Genomic DNA, 18,973 nt, shown 5'->3' with positions numbered 1-18,973 from the left:
ATTATTATTCCAATTTTGCAAAAGGGGGGATTATTATTCCCATTTTACAGATGGGCCAGCTGAGGCCAAGAGAGAAAGGGCTGACAGGTTTGCTCAGAGTCGGGGTGGGATTCGAACCGGGGACCTCCCAGATCGCAGGTGTCCCAGAGCAGAGGTGGTTGTGCCATCCCTGCCACGCCTCTTTTCACCAAGGGCCAAGAGAGATGTAGGTCGCGAAGGCGAGACTGTATTTCCCACAGTGCAAACAAGGGAGATATGGCCATCTGCAAAAGGATCCCGCCCATGCAGTTCAAATGCCTGCCTTCCTCAAATGCCAGTTTGAACCCCTGGGCATCCATCTCCCGTACCTTCTGCCCTAGGCAGGTTCTTCCTGTGCGGCAGAACGAGTTGAGAATGAAGCGACAGAATGAACTGCAGGAAGCGGAGCTTGTATTGACGCCGGAAAGCTCCCAATCACATTTGGGCGTTTCCACACAAGGTGGTACTCAATCTGTGGGGCCCCTTCCTTTTCTCCCCATGAGCTGGATTAAGGGTGTGTGTTGGGGGAGGGGAGACACTTCTTTAATCTGATTTGCCAGGGAACCCACAGGGTGGCTGTGGGCAGAGCATCTGTGTGGATGCCAGCCTCCAGGTGGGACCTAGAGATCTCCCAGAATTACAACTGATCTGCAGGTGGCAGTGATCAACTCCCCTGGAAAAACGGACTGCTTTAGGAGGTGGACTCCATAGCATTATACCTCGCTGGGGTCTCTCCCCTGTCCGAAGCCTGCCCTCCCCAGACTCCATCCCCCCCCCCCAAATCTCCAGGAGTTTCCCAACCCAGATTTGGCAATCATAAGTACACAAGAAAGGCCCTGCTGGATCAGACCGAGGTCCATCAAGTCCAGCAGTTCGTTCACACACTGGTCAACCAGGTGCCTCTAGGAAGCCCACAAACATGATGACTGCAGCAGCAGCATCCTGCCTGTGTTCCAAAGCACCTAATATAATAGGGACGCTCCTCTGATCCTGGAGAGAACAGGTATGCATCAACCCTACTCTGTTCCCCAGGGAAGGAAACTGGCAACAATATACTCCACCTACAGCCAATTGGGGACGGGTTCCTTTCTAAGGTCCATTCTCAGGATGGTACAGGGTAGCTCACTGGCACATCCCCCCTTCTGCCAGTCCTTTAAAGGGCTTTGGAAATGTCCCAACAGGAGTCATACTGCATCATAGCCCAGTTGTGAAAGGGGGAAGGTTTTGGGCTGCGCAGGGCTTCAAAGTGTGTCAAATCTGTGCTTCTATGCACACGTGATGCCAAATAGGAGAGTGGGCATAGGGGCGGTCATGGCAGCAAGCACAGTGGGGATGTGGATCCGGGCATTTAACCATTGGCTGAAACTCATATTCAACCCTATTGGCCTGACCCCTCTGATTCTAACCGATAACTACTGCCCAACCTGGCAGAATGCAATAGAGAAGATGCTTTAGAAGCATTGTCTTTCCCCTCAAGCCATACTGCCTCTGAGATACCAAAAAGCCAAGGAAATGATCAAGCTGTCAAAGACTCTGGGACCACGCCCTTCAATCAGACAGGGCTCAGATTCATCAGTACTCACCCACCCTGCGATACATTAAACCTTTCCACTCTGCAGATTACCCTAGATTCCTGGAAGTATTCAAATAGCAAAGGGCCTTTACTCTTGCGTGTTTTAACGCCTTACCTTCAGCCCTCATGGAAGGCAGGTATCACTGTACTCCTTTTTACCAATGATTATGCCCATGCAAAACTGAGGAAGAGGAAACCATAGAACATGTTCTGCTCTAATGCCCTTTTTACAACGATGTAAGATCGCAGTACATTCTCCCCATATTGTCAACCTTCCCTGCGAGATCTGAAGAAGCTAAAGTCTCCCTTCTCTTAGCAGACTCCTCCCGGGGAGATAACCACACAAGTAGCCAAATTTTGCCTTCGGTCTTCTGGGATCCGCAAACAGCTGGCAGAAAATCAAACCCCACAGATGATCTTTCTTCCTCCTATTCAAATCATCTTTCCCAGAACCATTAATAGTCTTACTATTTTAACCTAACTTTTAATTTTTTTAAATCCAGAGCTGATCTTGCATCGAAATAAATTTGATTTGATTTGATCTGGCTGCACGCAAAAGCTGTTCTCACCCCGCTTGCTGCTCCTACATAACCTTGGGGGTGCATTTGCACACCCTCGTGTTGAAGCAGTCTTCGTTCTTCAAACGTTCCTTTGCTTTAAAACAATCCCTGCAAGCAGACAACTAGCCCACCAGGGAGAGAAGGACCACCTGCCCTCTATGCTGGCTGTGCCAGTTTTCTATTGGCAGGGAGCTTTGCCTGTGGGCAAACACGGTGCAAGGGGATTGCCCACCTGCAGCCTGAAGCAGCATAGTCTGTACCACCAGCTCAGCATTTGACCCCCACGTTCTCCTGCATGTGTGAACCGAGGATCAGTTTGTGTTCCTCGGCCCCGTCTAGGCTGGGATCCAAGCTGACTTAGCGCTCAGTCACCTGAGCCCCGCCCTGCCCAGGATGGCCCAGGCTAGCCTGATCTCATCTGATCTTGGAAGCTAAGCAAGGAGTGGCCACAGTTAGTACTTGGATAGGAGATCCCCAAGGAAGTCCCGGGTCGCTACCAGAAGCAGGCAATGGCCAACCACCTCTGTTCATCTCTTGCCATGAAAAGCCAGTGGGGTCACTTGCAACTTGACTGCACTTTCCACCACCACCACCACCACCACCTAAGTCCAAGGACCAATCTGGTTCCCCCATGCGTTATAAAACTGCAGCCTCAGAGCACAAATTTCCACTGGATCATACTGGAGAGGACACATGAACACATGAAGCTGCCTTCTACTGAATCAGACCCTCCTTGGTCCATCAAAGTCAGTATTGTCTACTCAGACTAGCAGCAGCTCTCCAAGGTCTCAGGTGGAGGTCTTTCACATCACCTACTTGCCTGGTCCCTTTAACTGGAGATGCAGGGGATTGAACCTGGGACCTTCTGCGTGCCAAGCAGAGGCTCTACCATTGAGCCACGGCCCCTCCCCTACCTTACCTGGCCAAGTGCCAGCATGGTGTTGTGGTTAAGAGCGGTGGTTTGGAGCGATGGAGGCTACTCTGGTGAACCGGGTTGGTTTCCCCACTCCTGCACATGAAGCCAGCTGGGTGACCTTGGGCTAATCACAGCTCTCTCAGCCCTGCCTACCTCACAGGGTGTCTGTTGTGGGGAGGGGAAGGGAAGGCGATTGTAAGCTGGTTTGATTCTTCCTTAAGTGGTAGGGAAAGTTTGGCATATGAAAAACCAGCTCTTCTCTCTTTCTCTCTCTCCCTCTCTCCTACTTCTTCCTGTCTTCTTCCTGCCACCTTAGGAATTTGACCTCCTGCTCACCCTGGATTGCTCATACTTCTCCCTGGCTTGTCTACACTTCAGCTCAGCTGTTTCTGGCCCTTAATTTCCTGCAGCTTTGGATGGCACTACCGTCCTTCTGTCCCTGTTTGGCTGATCGCTTGGGCCTGATCTTTACCATGATGCTCTGGCACCCACTGAAAGCGGAGGAAGAATGGGGGGGGGGATTGCAAAATAGATTTCAGTGTGATCTCCAAAGCAAGTGTGCCCTTGCTACTATACAACTGTTAAGCGCTGTTTTTACCCAGACATGGAGGTGGGGGAACGAGCGCCCTGGGCAGGGGGGGACGGAGGGGATGTGCCACATGTGTGCGCATGCACACGCTGGAACCAGGTGCTGGTGGCCCCAGGGGCCAGGCATGGAGCTGGAGGAAGGAGCGGAGAGAAACGCACTGGGTGAGGCGCGTGGCGGCTGCCCCTGCAGAAAAAAGAGAGAGGGAGCAGTGGCCAATACGAGCCATGGGCAGTGCCCGCACCAGCCAGGCTGCGGGCGGGCAGTGCCAGTGCCACGGCATGGCAGCATTCCTTCTCCCCATGCCTGCACTCCCCCATGCCCACGCTGGTGCCCTGCCTCTCCTTGCACTCGGGGCAAGTCCCCCCGTAGATCCCTCTTAGATCCGGCCCTGTTTTTATCTAAAATGAAGATGAGCTTGAATTTAAGGTGATCCCTGTTTTAAAATCCCTGTCATTCTAGCTGTATCTGAAGAAGCGAGCTGTGACCCTGAAAGTTCGTATACCCTGCCAGAAATGTTGTTAGTCTTTACAGGTGCTGCTGGACTCTGGCTCTTTTCTCCTGTTTAAAAAGTTATAGGCCAGAAGTATTGAAAGATACTGTATATACTTGTACCTTATATGGAAATGTCAGATAGCCCCCTCTTTTTCTTGGTGGCACACCTGGGGGAGGAATTTAGTCATCCTTTTGGGGTAATACAGTAAGGGCTAGTGATGCCCCTCACACTCACTGTGAAAACACCATCCAAGCCAACCTCCTTGCAGTGAATTTTGTGGAAGATCAGCGTAATGTTTTAATTTTTAATTTACAACTAATAATGAAGCTCAAGACTATGCATTCTCCGGGACATATGGTAATAGAGATCTGGGATTCCTGTCTCATTACCAATGCTGATTTCTCCACGCCTAAGACCCTTCTGCATATCACACCTAATCCAATCATGCCTGCTAATGTCATTTACTTGCTTTTGACATTTACATTGCCATTGTGGGTCGAATTTTGCTAGTCTTTAAGGTGCTACTGAACTTCTACTTTTTCTACTACTTATGCTCTTATGTTCTAACAGCAGAATTATCCCAAATTATATTCTTCTAGCCGGTCCTCCAGTCTTCATTGCTTAACAACAGCCAGTCACCCAAGCAACTCCCACAAGCCTACGTCTGGAAGATGCTCAGATGACCCATTTTCTTATCAACATCCAACCTGTTTCATTATTAAACACAAGCAACCAAAACCAACTTCTTAAACATCTGAACGTTTAAAACTGGCAGCTCCCTGATGCGGAGATTACTTGTGCATGGGTGAGCCTTGTAGATCCCATTTGTAGATTCCCATGAGGCTCGGGATCAGGCTGCCAATGAAAACGGTGAATCTCCCAACAAAAACATCTGGGCGTGAACCTCTTTGATTGATCAGCGACAGGGGCAATGTTGTTTATTCAAACGGTTCCCGCAAGGACACCGGTCTGGCCGCCAGGATGTTTGTGAAGGAACGATTCCCAGGGTATGTTCCCTTTCTCGACAGGGTTGCTCTGTGTTGACCAACCAAGTCCACCCAAAGCTGCTGGCTGTTGGCCACTGGTGGACGGAGCAGCCAAATGGACTCGGTCCAGACCGATTGATCCCTGCAGAGCCCATGGTCTCCGTTTCCTCCACAGCGCTGGAATGCACTGCCGGGGGTAGTCTTCAAAGTGCTGCAAGAATACGATTTCTGCGAGGGAAGAAGCTGAAATCTCCCACTGGTTTTTAGAACTTTGCCCGGTGCCTTGCCTCTCACATCTGCTGTTCCTGGAAGACAGTCATATTAGCAACCCTCTGCCCTATGGTTGCCAACCTCCAGGTACTAGCTGGAGTTCTCCTGCTATTCCAACTGATCTCCAGCCGATAGAGATCAGTTCGCCTAGAGAAAATGGCCACTTTGGCAATTGGACTCTGTGGCGTTGAAGTCCCTCCCCTCCCCAAACCCTGCCCTCCTCAGGCTCCGCCCCAAAACCCTCCTGCTGGAGGTGAAAAGGGACCTGGCAACCATACAGGAGGGGCCTGGAGATCTCCCGGAATTACAGCTGATCTCCTGACAACAGAGATCGGAGGTCCCTTCCCTCCTTAAATCCTGCCATCTCCAGTAGGGTTGCCAGCTCTGGGTTGGGAAATACCTGGAGATTTTGGGGGTGGAGCTTGAGGAGGGCGGAGTTTGGGGAGGGGAGGGACTTCAATGCCCTAGAGTCCAATTGCCAAAGCGGCCATTTTTTCCGGCTGAACTGATCTCTTATCGGCTAGAGATCAGTTGTAATAGCAGGAGATCTCCAGCTAGTACCTGGAGGTTGGCAACCCTACTCTCCAGGCTCCCCCCCCCAAAAAAAAATCTTTAGGAATTTCCCAACTCAAATTGGCAACACTATTCTGTACCCCAAGGCAGGGACGGCTTTCGTGATCCAATGAGGGAGGCTGGAATCTCAATGACCATCCTTCCTCCAAGGAGCTCAGCATAGGACCAAGTCCTATGAGGAAAGGTTGAAGGAGCTGGGTATGTTTAGCCTGAAGAGGAGAAGACTGAGAGGGGATATGATAACCATCTTCAAGTACTTGAAGGGCTGTCATAGAGAGGAGGGTGCCGAGTTGTTTTCTGTTGCCCCAGAAGGTCGGACCAGAACCAACGGGTTAAAATTAAATCAGAAGAGTTTCCATCTAGACATTAGGAAGAATTTTCTAACAGTTAGAGCAGTTCCTCAGTGGAACAGGCTTCCTCGGGAGGTGGTGAGTGCTCCTTCCCTGGAGGTTTTTAAGCAGAGGCTAGATGGCCATCTGTCAGCTCTGCTGTTTCTATGACCTTAGGCAGCTCATGAGAGGGAGGGCATGGAGAATGGGTCACTGTGTGTGTGTGTGTGTGGGGGGGGGAATTAGTTTGGAATTTCCTGCATTGCGCAGTGGGTTGGACTGGATGACTCTGGTGGTCCTTTCCAACTCTATGATTCTATACATCTGTCTCCCCTCCTCTGTTTTACCTTCACTACTAAGGCTGAGAGACATAGAACGTGACTGGCTCAAGCAAGCATCATGGCGCAGTGGGGGTTTGAACCCAGGTCTCCCAGATCCCAGTCCGACACCCTAACCGCTACGCCAGTTCCAAGGCAGTCGTGATTAAGACACGTGACTGGAAACAGACAACTTTGTATAATCCTGCTGCTTCATAGGCCATGGGGTGACCAGGGAAGTATGTTCAAAGTGATTTTTATTCCATCATCTGGAAAATATTTTTCCTTAGTGGATTTTAAGCAGCTAATAATCCCTTTAACCTTTGACTAGAACGTCTCTGCTCAATTGACTGCGGTTTTTGCTCGGAAAGGCAGTGGTTACGAGCCACAGTGACTAAACGGAACCTCCACATTCAGAGGCAGTAAACTTCTTCATACCAGTACCAGGAGGTAATGGTGAAGGCCTCGGCCTCTGTGCCCTTTTGTTGGCCTTCCAGAGGAACTGGTTGGCCACTGTGTGAGACAGGATGCTGGACTAGATGGACCCCAGGTCTGATCCAGCGGGGCTCTTCTTATGTTCTTATATTATTGTGTTTGGAGAGAGCTGCGTGAAGAGCCATCACCGTTTGGAAGCAACCTAACGAAGGTTTCAATGATTGTCTGAATGTGGGTCACTCCACTAGCTAAACAGTTTAGAGTCTGTCTAGCCAGGATCTAAAACAATAGTTTGAAAATTACTAACCACAGTCTGAATAATGATTTCTCATAATGTATGCTTTGAGCTGGATAGCCCAGGCTAGCCCGATCTCATCAGATCTCAGAAGCTAAGTAGGGTTGGCCCTGGTTAGTACTTAGATGGAAGAAGAAGAAGAGTTGGTTTTTATATGCTGACTTTCTCTACCACTTAAGGGAGACTTAAACCTTCCTTTCCCCTCCCCACAACAGACACCCTGTGAGGTAGGTGGGTCTGAGAGAGCTGTGACTAGCCCAAGGTCATCCAGCTGGCTTCATGTGGAGGAGTGGGGAAACCAACCCGGTTCTCTAGTTCATGCCACCTTTGGATAGTCCCCTTCCATTTTTTCCCATGGATTGTATGGTGCTCCTGTTTCTGGACTAGCTATTTGGCAAGGCGCTGTGGCTCAGCAGCAGAGCATCTGCTTGACAGACAGAAAGGTCCCAGGTTCAATACCCGCCATTTCCCATTGAAAGGATCAGGAAGTAGATGAAATGAAAGACTTCCAGCTCGGACCCTGGAGAGCTGCTGCCAGCCAGAGTAGGCAATACTGATCTTGAGAGATCAAGGGTCTGACCCAGAAGAAGGCAGTTTCATGTGTTCCTGAGAACAGGTTAAATGAATAACATTATAATAAGAACATAACATAAGATAATAAGAAAAGCCATGGTGGATCAGGCCAAGGCCCATCAAGTCCAGCAGTCTGTTCACACAGTGGCCAACCAGGTGCCTCCAGGAAGCCCCCAAACAAGACGACTGCAGCACCATCCTGGAGAGAATAGGAAGACATCATGGCCAGTATCCATTTTGACTAGTAGCCATGGACAGCCCTCTCCTCCATGAACATGTCCACTCTCCTCTTAAAGCCTTCCAAGTTGGCAGCCATCGCCACATCCTGGGGCAGGAAGTTTCACAATTTAACTCTGTGTTGTGTGAAGAAATACTTGCTTTTATCTGTTTTGAATCTCTCACTCTCCAGCTTCAGCAGATGACCCCGCGTTCTGGTATTATGAGAGAGGGAGAAAAGCTTCTCCCTCTCCACTCTCTCCATACCACGCACAATTTTATAGACTATTATATCTCCCCTTAACTGCCTTCTTTCTGAGCTAAGCAGCCCTAAGCATTTTAACCGCTCCTCATAGGGCAGTCGCTCTAGCCCCCTGATCATTTTGGTTGCTCTTTTCTGCACCTTCTCAAGCTCTGCAATATGCTTTCTTAATAGAGGGACCAAAACCCTAGGCGCCCTCCCCCCTAAAAAAAAAAAAAGGTAAAGGTAAAGGTCCCCTGTGCAAGCACCGGGTCATTCCTGACCCATGGGGTAATGTCACATCGCGAAGTTTCCTAGGCAGACTTTGTTTACGGGGTGGTTTGCCAGTGCCTTCCCCAGTCATCTTCCCTTTACCCCCAGCAAGCTGGGTCCTCATTTGACCGACCTCAGAAGGATGGAAGGCTGAGCCAACCTTGAGCCGGCTACTTGCAACCGACTTCCGTCGGGATCAAACTCAGGTCGTGAGCAGAGCTTGGACTGCAGTACTGCAGCTTACCACTCTGCGCCACGGGGCTCTTAACCCCCCTAAAAAACCTGCAGGAAATATTGCTGAGAACTTTTAGCCCAAGCATTGTAAGGCTGTTTGCTACCTAAATCCACTTAGCGCAAGCCGTTCCCAGCGTCCGCGACAAAACAATACCAGAACGAGCCTCGCCTGATGGCTTATTAATACTCGGCGAAGGCAAGAAGGCATCTATTACTGGACGATAAACAGCCACCCACTATTGGATTACTGTTCTGGGAGCATATTGCTTTCCCCAGACTGACACCGCAAACGCCTTGACTGCAACGGCGGGCCTCTGCTCGCTCCGGCTCGAAAGTCTCCTCGGCTATTAAAGGCCTGGGTTATCTCATCACGACCGCCAGGGACGTGTGGGGCGGTTATTGTATTGTCACAGATTGAATTAATCGCCTTCCCTCCCTTCCTCGCAGCCCGTACAGTCCTCTTCAGCTCTGCCATACTAATAAATCCTAATTCTGGATGTTATTGCTCGTTGTGCCCCGTAATGGGCACGGTGAGGTCAGGGAGAGGAAGCCGTCCCGTCCCGCTTACTGATGACCCCCCTCCCCAGCTCATTTTTAGCGTGATGTAGTGGTTAAGAGCAGTGGTTTGGAGCGGTGAACTCTGGTCTGGAGAACCGGGTTTGATTCCCCCACTCCTCCGCAGGAGCGGCAGAGGCTAATCTGGTGAACCGGGTTGGTTTCCCCACTCATACACGTGAAGCCAGCTGGGTGACCTTGGGCTAGTAACAGCTCTCTTAGAGCTCTCTCAGCCCCACCTACCTCACAAGGTGTATGTTGTGGGGAGGGGAAGGGAAGGGGATTGTAAGCCGGTTTGAGTCTCCCTTAAGTGGTAGAGAAAGTTGGCATATAAAAACCAACTCTTCTTCTTCTTCGTCTAAGATCTTTGGTTGCCATCTTAATGTTGATACTCACGTACAACAGTGGGCTGAGGAATAGTTAAAAATAGTGGTTTCTGTGACTTGGGCAACGTGGTTTTCCTGGTCTTCTGATAGTGCCATGCTTCTGCTGAGGACCCAAGCTCGTGCTTCTGGCCCTGTTGCTGGATATGCAAGTCCTGTGCAGAAGGGTCCTAAATAGGGTTGCCAGGTCCCGTCCCCCCCCCCGGGCACCGGTGGGGGATGGGGCTAGGGTTGCCAGATCCAGGTTGGGCGACTCCTGGAAATTTGAGGGAGAAGCCTGAGGAGAAGGGGCCTCAATGGGGCACAATGCCATAGAGTCCAGCCTCCCAAGCATCCATCAGAGGGGAACTGATCTCTGTAGTCTGGAGATGAGCTGTAATTCCCGGGGGTCCCCAGGTCCCACCTGGAGGCTGGGATCCCTAGGGCTGTGGCTCATAGATAGGGTTGCCAGCTTGCCAACCTCCAGATGGTGGCTGAAAATCTCCCACTTTTACAACGGTAAGTAAGCAAGTAAGTTTATTGATACGGTCTGTTTGACCAGCCAAAGGTTATGCATAAAATTAACTGACTTTAATAAAATTGCAAAATTACTATAAATTGCAAAATTAGATAAAAGTCTAATGCTATTTAAAATCTAAGATTTTAACCCAAATCACAAGAATTAACTTAGCATCTTAATATTTCAAAAAATATAGCAAAGTTAAGTAATTTTTTCCATTCTATTTTTCCGAGTTTTGATTGCGATGGCACAGAATTTGGCACTTTTACAACTGATCTCCAGGCGTTAGTTCCCCTGGAGAAAATGGCCTCTTTGGCAATTGGACTCTATGGCATTGGAGTCCCTCTCCAAACCCCGCACTCCTCAGACTCCACCCCCCAAATCTCCAGGTATTTCCCAACCCGGAGCTGGCAACCCTACTCACAGAACGTCTGCTTTGCGTGCAGGAAGTCCCAGATCTTGTGTTTGTTGTTTTCTTTGGATCAGCGCGATTACTTAGGAATTACTTTCTGCATCTAGTCAATGCCCTTTTTGTAGCAAACGTATAAATATTTTGCTGGCCGTCCTGACTCGAGTCGGACCGGCTCGAATTCTGTATTCATGCTAGATCTCGGCTTCCCGTCGCAGCCTCGTGCCTTTCTTTCAGAAGGGACCTGCTGGGCTCCTTGGAGGAGAAGTTACTTTTTAACGTGCTTGTTGATGCAAACAAGTCGATTACACCATGTGGCAACTCTGGAGGGGCAGTTAAAAGGCGCCGGTCACCTGCTCTCCCGAGCGTTTCCTCGCTCAGAACAATGACTTCTGGAATATTACTTGACCCCTGCGAGGACTGCGAGGTCTGGAACGTGTCCTAAACACGGCTGGGGTTGGAAGGTGGAGGGGGACTAGGGTTGCCAACTCCAGGCTGGGAAATTCCTGGAGATTTTGGAGGTGGAGCCTGAGGAGGGTGGGGTTTTGAGAGGGTTATAATGTGGGTTATAATGCCAGTGGATCCACCCTCCAAAGTAGCCATTTTCTACAGGGGAACTGATCTGTGTCATTGGGGGTACAGTTGTTGGAGATCTCCAGGCTCCACCTAGATGATGGCAATCCTAGGAGGGAGAGAATTTTGAGCAATAAAGGGGAGGCCCATTTCTAGAATAACAGTCTTCCACTGTGATCCTATGCACAGTAATTCCTGTCGAATCCCTAGGGTTGCCAGCCTCCAGGCACTAGCTGGAGGTCTCCTGCTATTGCAACTGATCTCCAGCCGATGGAGATCAGTTCCCCTGGAGAAAATGGCCGCTTTGGCAATTGGACTCTATGGCATTGAAGTCCCTCCCCTCCCCAAACCCCGCCCTCCTCAGGCTCCGCCCCAAAAACCTCCCGCTGGTGGCGAAGAGGGATCTGGCAACCCTACGAATCCCATTGATTTCAGTGCGTTTAGATTGGAGTGACTTGGCTAGGATTGAGCTGTTCACATTGGCTAGACCAGGCGACACCAGTTTGTGAGACTCCTGAGTTATGAAACAAATATCCCTCAGTGATTCTTTCTTCCTGCCCAGTTTTTTAGAAGAGAAGAAGAAGAGCTGGTTTTGATACCCCGCTTTTCTCTCCCATAAGGAGGTTGGCCACCCTAGGGGGGTGATCTACTGTAACCCAGTTCCATAGTGGCGACTGGTTTATTCGAATGCCATCTTGCTGTATAGTTATCATGATGTTCTGTTTTTAACTGTGATGTTTTATGGTTGTATGTGATTTTAGAGAGTGTGACCCGCCCTGAGCCCGGCTTGGCTGGGAATTGAGGGCGGACTATAAATTTGAATAAATAAATTAAATTAAATTATTGACATGCATGCAGTCCTCACGTAATTGCTGCTGTAGGGATAGGACTTAGATTACAGGGTCTGGTACTGTCAGCTATATTCCCTTCAGTTTATTTGCTTGTCGATCCTCCAGCATGACAGATGGCATCAGGGTGTCCACAGTGCCTTTCTGTTCTCTCCATGGGACAAACAAGTCATGTCCCTACACCCCCCCTCCCAAAAAAATAAATGGGAACATATAGGACGTTAAAAATGACAATATTAATGAAGTAGGAGATTTCACTCTCCCATGACCCATTCTCCTTCCCAAGAACTTCAAAGGGAGACTCCTACGTGAACTGCTGAATCAGAATTTGTCGAGGAGTCTGATAGCATCTCTGGAGAGCTTAACCAAGCCTTGGAGTGCTTCAGACATTAACTGGCTTAGCAAAACCAGGGAGCTTGCCAATTACCGCCCCTGTGAATGGTCTCTGTACTTGTCTCGATCATGTTTAAATTTTATGCAATTACAACTCACCCTGCCTTCCATGGGTCGTCGACATTGCTTTTTTTTTTTTTTGCAACTTTCCCCACTCACAGGTCTGCCTAGTGAGAATAGAATTGCCAACTTCCAGCTGAGGCCTGGGGCTCTCCCATTAGGGTTGCTGGCTCCGGGTTGCGAATAGGGTTGCCAACCTCCAGGTACTAGCTGGAGATGTCCTGCTATTACAACTGATCTCTAGCCGATAGAGCTTGGTTCACCTGGAGAAAATGGCTGCCTCGGCAATTGGACTCTATGGCATTGAAGTCCCTCCCCTCCTCAGGCCCCGCCCCAAAAACCTCCCACCGGTGGTGAAGAGGGACCTGGCGACCCTAGTTGGGAAATACCTGGAGATTTTTGGGGAGGAGCCTGAGGAGGGCAGGGTTTGGGGAGGGACTTCAATGCCATAGAGTCCCATTGCCAAAGTGGCCATTTTCTCCAGGGGAACTGATCTCTGTCAGCTGAAGATCAGTTGTTACAGCAGGACATTTCCAACTAGTACCTGGAGGTTGGTAAGCCGATTTCCCACTATTATACCTGATCTCCAGCCAACAGAGATCAGTTCACCTGGAGAAAATGGTGCGCTTTGGAAGGTGGACTCTATGGCCTTATACCCCACTGAAGCCCCTCCCCTGTCCAAAGCCTCCCCTCCTCAGGCTCCACCCCTAAAATCGCCAGGTAATTCCAACCTGAAGACCCACTTAGGGTTACCAGGTCCCTCTTTGCTACTGGCGGGAGGTTTTTTGGGCGGAACCTGAGGAGGGCAAGGTTTGGGGAGGTGAGGGAATTCAATGCCATAGAGTCCAATTGCCAAAGCGGCCATTTTCTCCAGGTGAACTGATCTCTGTCGCCTGGAGATCAGTTGTAATAGCAGGAGATCAACAGCTAATACCTGGAGGTTAAGTTACTAAGGTAAATTTAAGAACCTGTGCTGAAGTAGGTAGACTGAGATAAAAGGCAGCATGTGGGCTCAAGTAGGAACTATAATTAAATTGGCTGGAAATTGTATGTATCCATTGATAGCAATTTATTATGTATCAAACTCAAACGTATGCAAAGCATCAATATGGAAAATAAAAGAAATCTGTCCGACAATAGATACAATTGAGCAATGTCACAAACAGACCAAGCTTTAAGCCAATGTAAAAACTGATCAGTGCTCAGTAATACACATGACAGTACAGCATTGCAACATTGCTATTAAGAAACTGATTACAAAATACAAAATGAAGGGTACAAAACAGAAATTATGAAACAAAAATTATAACTGTTAATTCACAGGAATAACTTGCACAAAGTGCTGTCAGCGAAGTCACCGAAACGTGTCCTGACCGGTTACACGTCCCCATGCTTGACCCCCCTTCAGACCCGACCCCGCTTGAGATGGCTCTCTTGCCTCCGCAAGAACCACCTGTCAAACACCGGGTCTTTTCCCTGCTCATCTGAGGCAGCGCGTCACGTTCTCCACGCCTCAAGCAGGGATTGGGGTCGAAATTGTTGTGCGGGTTTATGCTGCATTCCCACCTAAGAATCGCTGATAGCATTTTGTGCAAGTTATTCCTGTGGATTAACAGTTATAATTTTTGCTTCATAATTTCTGTTTTGTACCGTTCATTTTGTATTTTGTAATCAGCTTCTTAATAGCAATGTTGCAATGCTGTACTGTCATGTGTATTACTGAGCCCTGATCAGTTTTTACATTGGCTTAAAGCTTGGTCTGTTTGTGACATTGCTCAATTGTATCTATTGTCGGACAGATTTCTTTTATTTTCCATATTGATGCTTTGCATACGTTTGAGTTTGATACATAATAAATTGCTATCAATGGATACGTCATACCTGGAGGTTGGCAACCCTAGACCCACTTCATGCGTCTGACCAAACAGACTCTGGTCCTCCAGAGTTGATACCAGGATAAAAGGTATGTTCCTCTCTAAGGTGCCAGAAGAGCCCTGCTTAATTCTGCCGCAACAGAATTAAACACAACTGCTCCTCTGGTATTGGCACCTACAGCTGTACAACGTTCCTTAGGCAATCTCCTGCTCAAGGGACAGTGCCACCCATTTGTGAAACCATATCATCACACCGCTCAGCTATTTGGAAATCAGTGTGGCCCGGGCTTAGGCTAGCCCGATCTTGTCAGATCTGGGAAGCTAAGCAGGGTTAGTACTTGTTACAGAGATCTCCAAAGAAGTCCAGGGTCGCTACACGGAGGCAGGCAGTGACAAACCACCTCTGAACGTCTCTTGCCTTGAAAACCCTACAGGGCAGCCATACGTTGGCTGCAACTTGACGGCATTTTCCTCCGAGGGAAAAAAAGGTAAAAGTCCCCTGTGCAAGCACCGGGTCATTCCTGACCCATGGGTTGACGTCACATCCCGACGTTAGCCTGAAGAGGAGAAGACTAAGGATATATGATAACCATCTTCAAGTACTTGAAGGCTGCCATATAGAGGAGGGTGCCGAGTTGTTTTCTGTTGGTCCAGGTCGAATCAGAACCAACGGGTTGAAATTAAATCAAAATAATTTCCTTCTAGACATTAGGAAGAATTTTCTAACCATCAGAGCGATTCCTCAATGGAACAGGCTTCCTCGGGAGGTGGTGAACTCTCCTTCCCTGGAGGTTTTTAAGCAGAGGCTAGATGGCCATCTGTCAGCAATGCTGATTCTATGACCTTAGGCAGATTATGAGGGGGAGGGCATCTTGGCCACCTTCTGGGCATGGAATAGGGGTCACTGGGGTTATGTGTGGGAAAGGGAGTTGTGAATTTCCTGCATTGTGCAGTGGGTGGACTAGATGACCCTGGTGGTCCCAACTCTACGATTCTATGATTCTATGAAAACCAAAGTGAGCTAGAACTCAAAATGAAACAGCCAGACAGTCATCGACACGGGAGAAGTTTAATGAGCAGCGTTAGCACGAACAGAACCTCACTAGACACTGGTGCTTTAGAAGTCTGGAAAACTGGAGCAACCCTCTCTTCAAGGGGCATTTAAAAAAACACATGTCCAACTCCTCCTCTGAACATTTAAACGGTGGTTGCGTACAAGGAAATCAGTACAATGTCTTTCAAAGAGGCATGCCAGTATGAAAAGCTCACCAATGTGCTGGATTGGGGAGGGGGGTAATCTAGCCTTGATGTCCCTGTTTTTAGGCGCGCGTACTTTTCTTTGTGCTCCAGCTGTCGTCGGTGCGGTTTGAACACCTTCACCGCCGGTGTTGGGATCAATGCTTGCAATCTCTAAAGAGGGCTGCTGGAATATAATCAGGATCGCGAGTAACCGAAAAACTGCCACTTGACCACAGGAAGTTCAAGGAACTCTGACTACAGCGGTTTGATCAGAGGATATATTTCCCAGGTCGATCTTCACTCATAAGGACTAGAAACGTATCCCCCTCCCTGTGAGCCTCAGAACGCCGAACTGCTCAGACCACATTCTACACTTGTGCAAAAGCCGCATCCTCCGTTACCTGGCGCCACAATAGGTGAAGTGCTTCCTAAAACGCTACAGGGTTTTCATTTGAGCTTCCGATTTCATCCTTTGACTCCCGGGTAGACGAGAAAACTTCGGCAATACTTCCCACATTTTCTTTCCCTTTCAGGAGAACGGTGTGTGTGTTCCCCCCACATGCACACACAGGCTGCGGCGGGCTCCCAGATACACAGGAAATACTTTCAGAAAGACATTTCCTTATTGGCAGGGATCAGCCATCTTTGGGATGCAGAGCAGGGGCCCGGCTGAACTCTTAGTTCGATACTTTGCAGATTTGCCCTTCGTGGCAAAGAAGACCCGGTCTGTTAACGAAACAAACAACCCCGGACGTCACAGTGAACAATGCACTCTGTTAAGAAAAAGAAGTGAATCCCTTTAATAACCTTTTCTGTGGTTCTGTAAAGCAGTAACTTGGTGTTCCTCAACAGCGTCGGCGCGGAAACAAGAAAACCCTCCTCCCGATCCCTCCGTCCCTTCTTTCGAACCCCCGCAAAAGAAAGAGACCCTCAAAGTTTGGTATATTTAAAAAAACATGGCTGCTTGTTCTCTCCTTCCTCCTCCGTTGCTCCGTCGTGTCGAAGGATGTAAGACGGTCTCGCCAGGTCTTGACTAGGAAATCCCAGAAATCTCTGGGCCAACTTCGGCTGACATTTAAGAAGTTCCTGTTTCCCCTTTCTCTTTTGGCTTCATCGGCCTCCCCGCGGAGAGGGTTAGGAGGTATCTTTCAGCTCTGGACTTTGAGGTGCCTGGGGAGGCGCCTCTGTGGCCGGTGACTGCATTTCTTGAGACCTGTCTGCTGGGGGGGGGGGAGGGGGGGGAGAGAGACAGACAGATGCATAGGCAAGGTCAGTGAATGAAGTTTGGGAAACGGCGGTGGGCTTACTCAAGAGTGGACTGGAAAATGTCAATGGGCCTGGAGTAAGTGAAACCGAGCTAGGGTTGCCAGGTCCCTCTTTGCCACGGACAATGGAAGAGTCCCTGTCACACACTTTATCACACTGCAAATTTTATTTAGAATTGAGAAGATCCATAATCGAACCCAGCACATTATGGGGGATCCAGAAAAAGTGTGTTAGTTGGAGAACAGGACATCACTGGCACGGGGAGGTAAAGGACTAGGCTGGGAGATACCTGCATCCAGAGACATTTCGGCCAGTTTCAGTGGCAAGTCAGTAGGGGTGACCCCAGCGGGCGAGCCCAGGATGTCGGGCAAGGCGTTCCTTCGGCCGGTGCGGCCAGACGATGCAAAGTCCAGGACGGGCTCCACCTCAGTCATGCTTCCCCTGAAATGAAACAGGCACCTCTGAGTTAGGAAACAAGTGTGCTTGTTAATGGCTGCAGGGGTGAAATAAGGGCTTGATCCGATCATAATTTTGAAGAACACAGGTTGCGTCCGGGGTCCTTGTCATCGTCAGACATGAGTTGCATGGGTTTCCCCTATGGGCCAAATAGCCCCCCATAAGAACTTAAGAAAGGCCATGCTGGATCAGGCCAAGGCCCATAGAGTCCAGCAGTCTGTTCCCACAGTGGCCAACCAGGTGCCTCTAGGAAGCCCACAAACAAGACAACTGCAGCAGCATCGTCCTGCCTGTGTTCCACAGCACCTAATATATATGCATGCTTCTCTGATCCTGGAGAGAATAGGTATGCATCATGACTAGTAGCCATTTATACTAATATCCATTTATACCCCCAAGAGGATTTCAGCTCAGGAGAATGGTGCAGAAGGATGACTGAAGCCCCCTTCCATCACAGTCATAATCTGAATCGGGCACTAAGGACACAAAAATTGGAGAGGAACAGAGTGGGGACCCAGACCCAACTTTTATAGATCTGAAAGGGTATCAACAGCTTTTCCTTTCACCGGAGATCAGCATTTGCTAATAGGAAAAAGTGTCGGTTCCAGAAAAAGGTCTGCGTGGACAAGACAAACCCAGCACATGAACGATTACTCTAGAACAACAATAACTCAATATCTAATGACTCGTCGTATTATTGTTGGCCGGACTGCTCCAGCTGCCTGGGGTGCCATGAGTGCATATAGGACCAAGGCTGGCACAAGAGCAGAACATTGCTCCACATAGATGAGCTACTATTCCAGGGGACCCTGGAATCCATCTTTGTGTTTGTGTTGTAACTTTGGAGTTGGAAGAGGAGTTGACCACTTTGCATTTCCCCCAAGGCCCTGGGTGTGGACGACTGAAACAATGGGAATGGCTAAGCTTCCCCTCTTGCATATTAAATTAAGTGATCTTGGCAGACACCTGGCCAACACTGAGGACTTTTAATCCCATCAACTATGGGCGATCCAGGGTATTCAGGAGAGTCGCACAGCTATTCTCCTGCACATCTGATTCCCATCAAGACAGTAGAAAAGAGCAAGAGCCCAGTAGCACCTTAAAGACAAAAAAAATTCTGATAGGGTATACCCTACCAGAAATTTTGTTAGTCTTTAAGGTATTACTGGACTCTTGCTCTTTTCTGCTGCTACGGATAGACTAACACGGCTACCCATCATGATCTATCCCATCAAGATAGTCATCAAGCATTCAAGGGAGATTGTACAAACTTCTCCTGCCTGCAACCATCCTGAGAAACCCATCAGACATCCACTCACATTCTAATATCTATAGCAATCACCAGCAATTAATCAAGCAATCACACACACATTCTCTTGCTTGCTGACACGCATCAAACTTCTCACTCTCTTTCGTCCGGACCCTGGAGGAGCAATCAAGTTCTTCGTTCCTGGTAAAGTTTCCTTTACCAGTTACCTCATACTGCCTCAGGACCCATTTTGGGGTATAAATATCACTCCCTGTGGC

General features: G+C 49.0%; 1 protein-coding gene across 1 annotated transcript; it reads right to left on the bottom strand.

Moving 5' to 3' along the window:
* Positions 1-16,831: 16,831 nt before the first annotated feature.
* On the bottom strand, positions 16,832-17,432 carry LOC130474244 (cAMP-dependent protein kinase inhibitor beta-like). The gene is made up of 2 exons (XM_056845784.1): positions 17,280-17,432; positions 16,832-16,941 (listed from the first exon to the last, which is right to left on the bottom strand). Exons 1-2 carry the CDS (start codon positions 17,422-17,424, stop codon positions 16,859-16,861), a joined length of 228 nt encoding a protein of 75 aa, XP_056701762.1. The 5' UTR covers positions 17,425-17,432; the 3' UTR covers positions 16,832-16,858.
* Between the last annotated feature and the right edge of the window lie 1,541 nt (positions 17,433-18,973).

The sequence above is a fragment of the Euleptes europaea genome, chromosome 3 (assembly GCF_029931775.1).
Source record: "Euleptes europaea isolate rEulEur1 chromosome 3, rEulEur1.hap1, whole genome shotgun sequence".
Classification (NCBI taxonomy): Eukaryota; Metazoa; Chordata; class Lepidosauria; order Squamata; family Sphaerodactylidae; genus Euleptes; species Euleptes europaea.
The sequence above is the reverse complement of the archived record's forward strand: the minus strand, read 5'-3'. Positions and strand labels throughout refer to the sequence as shown.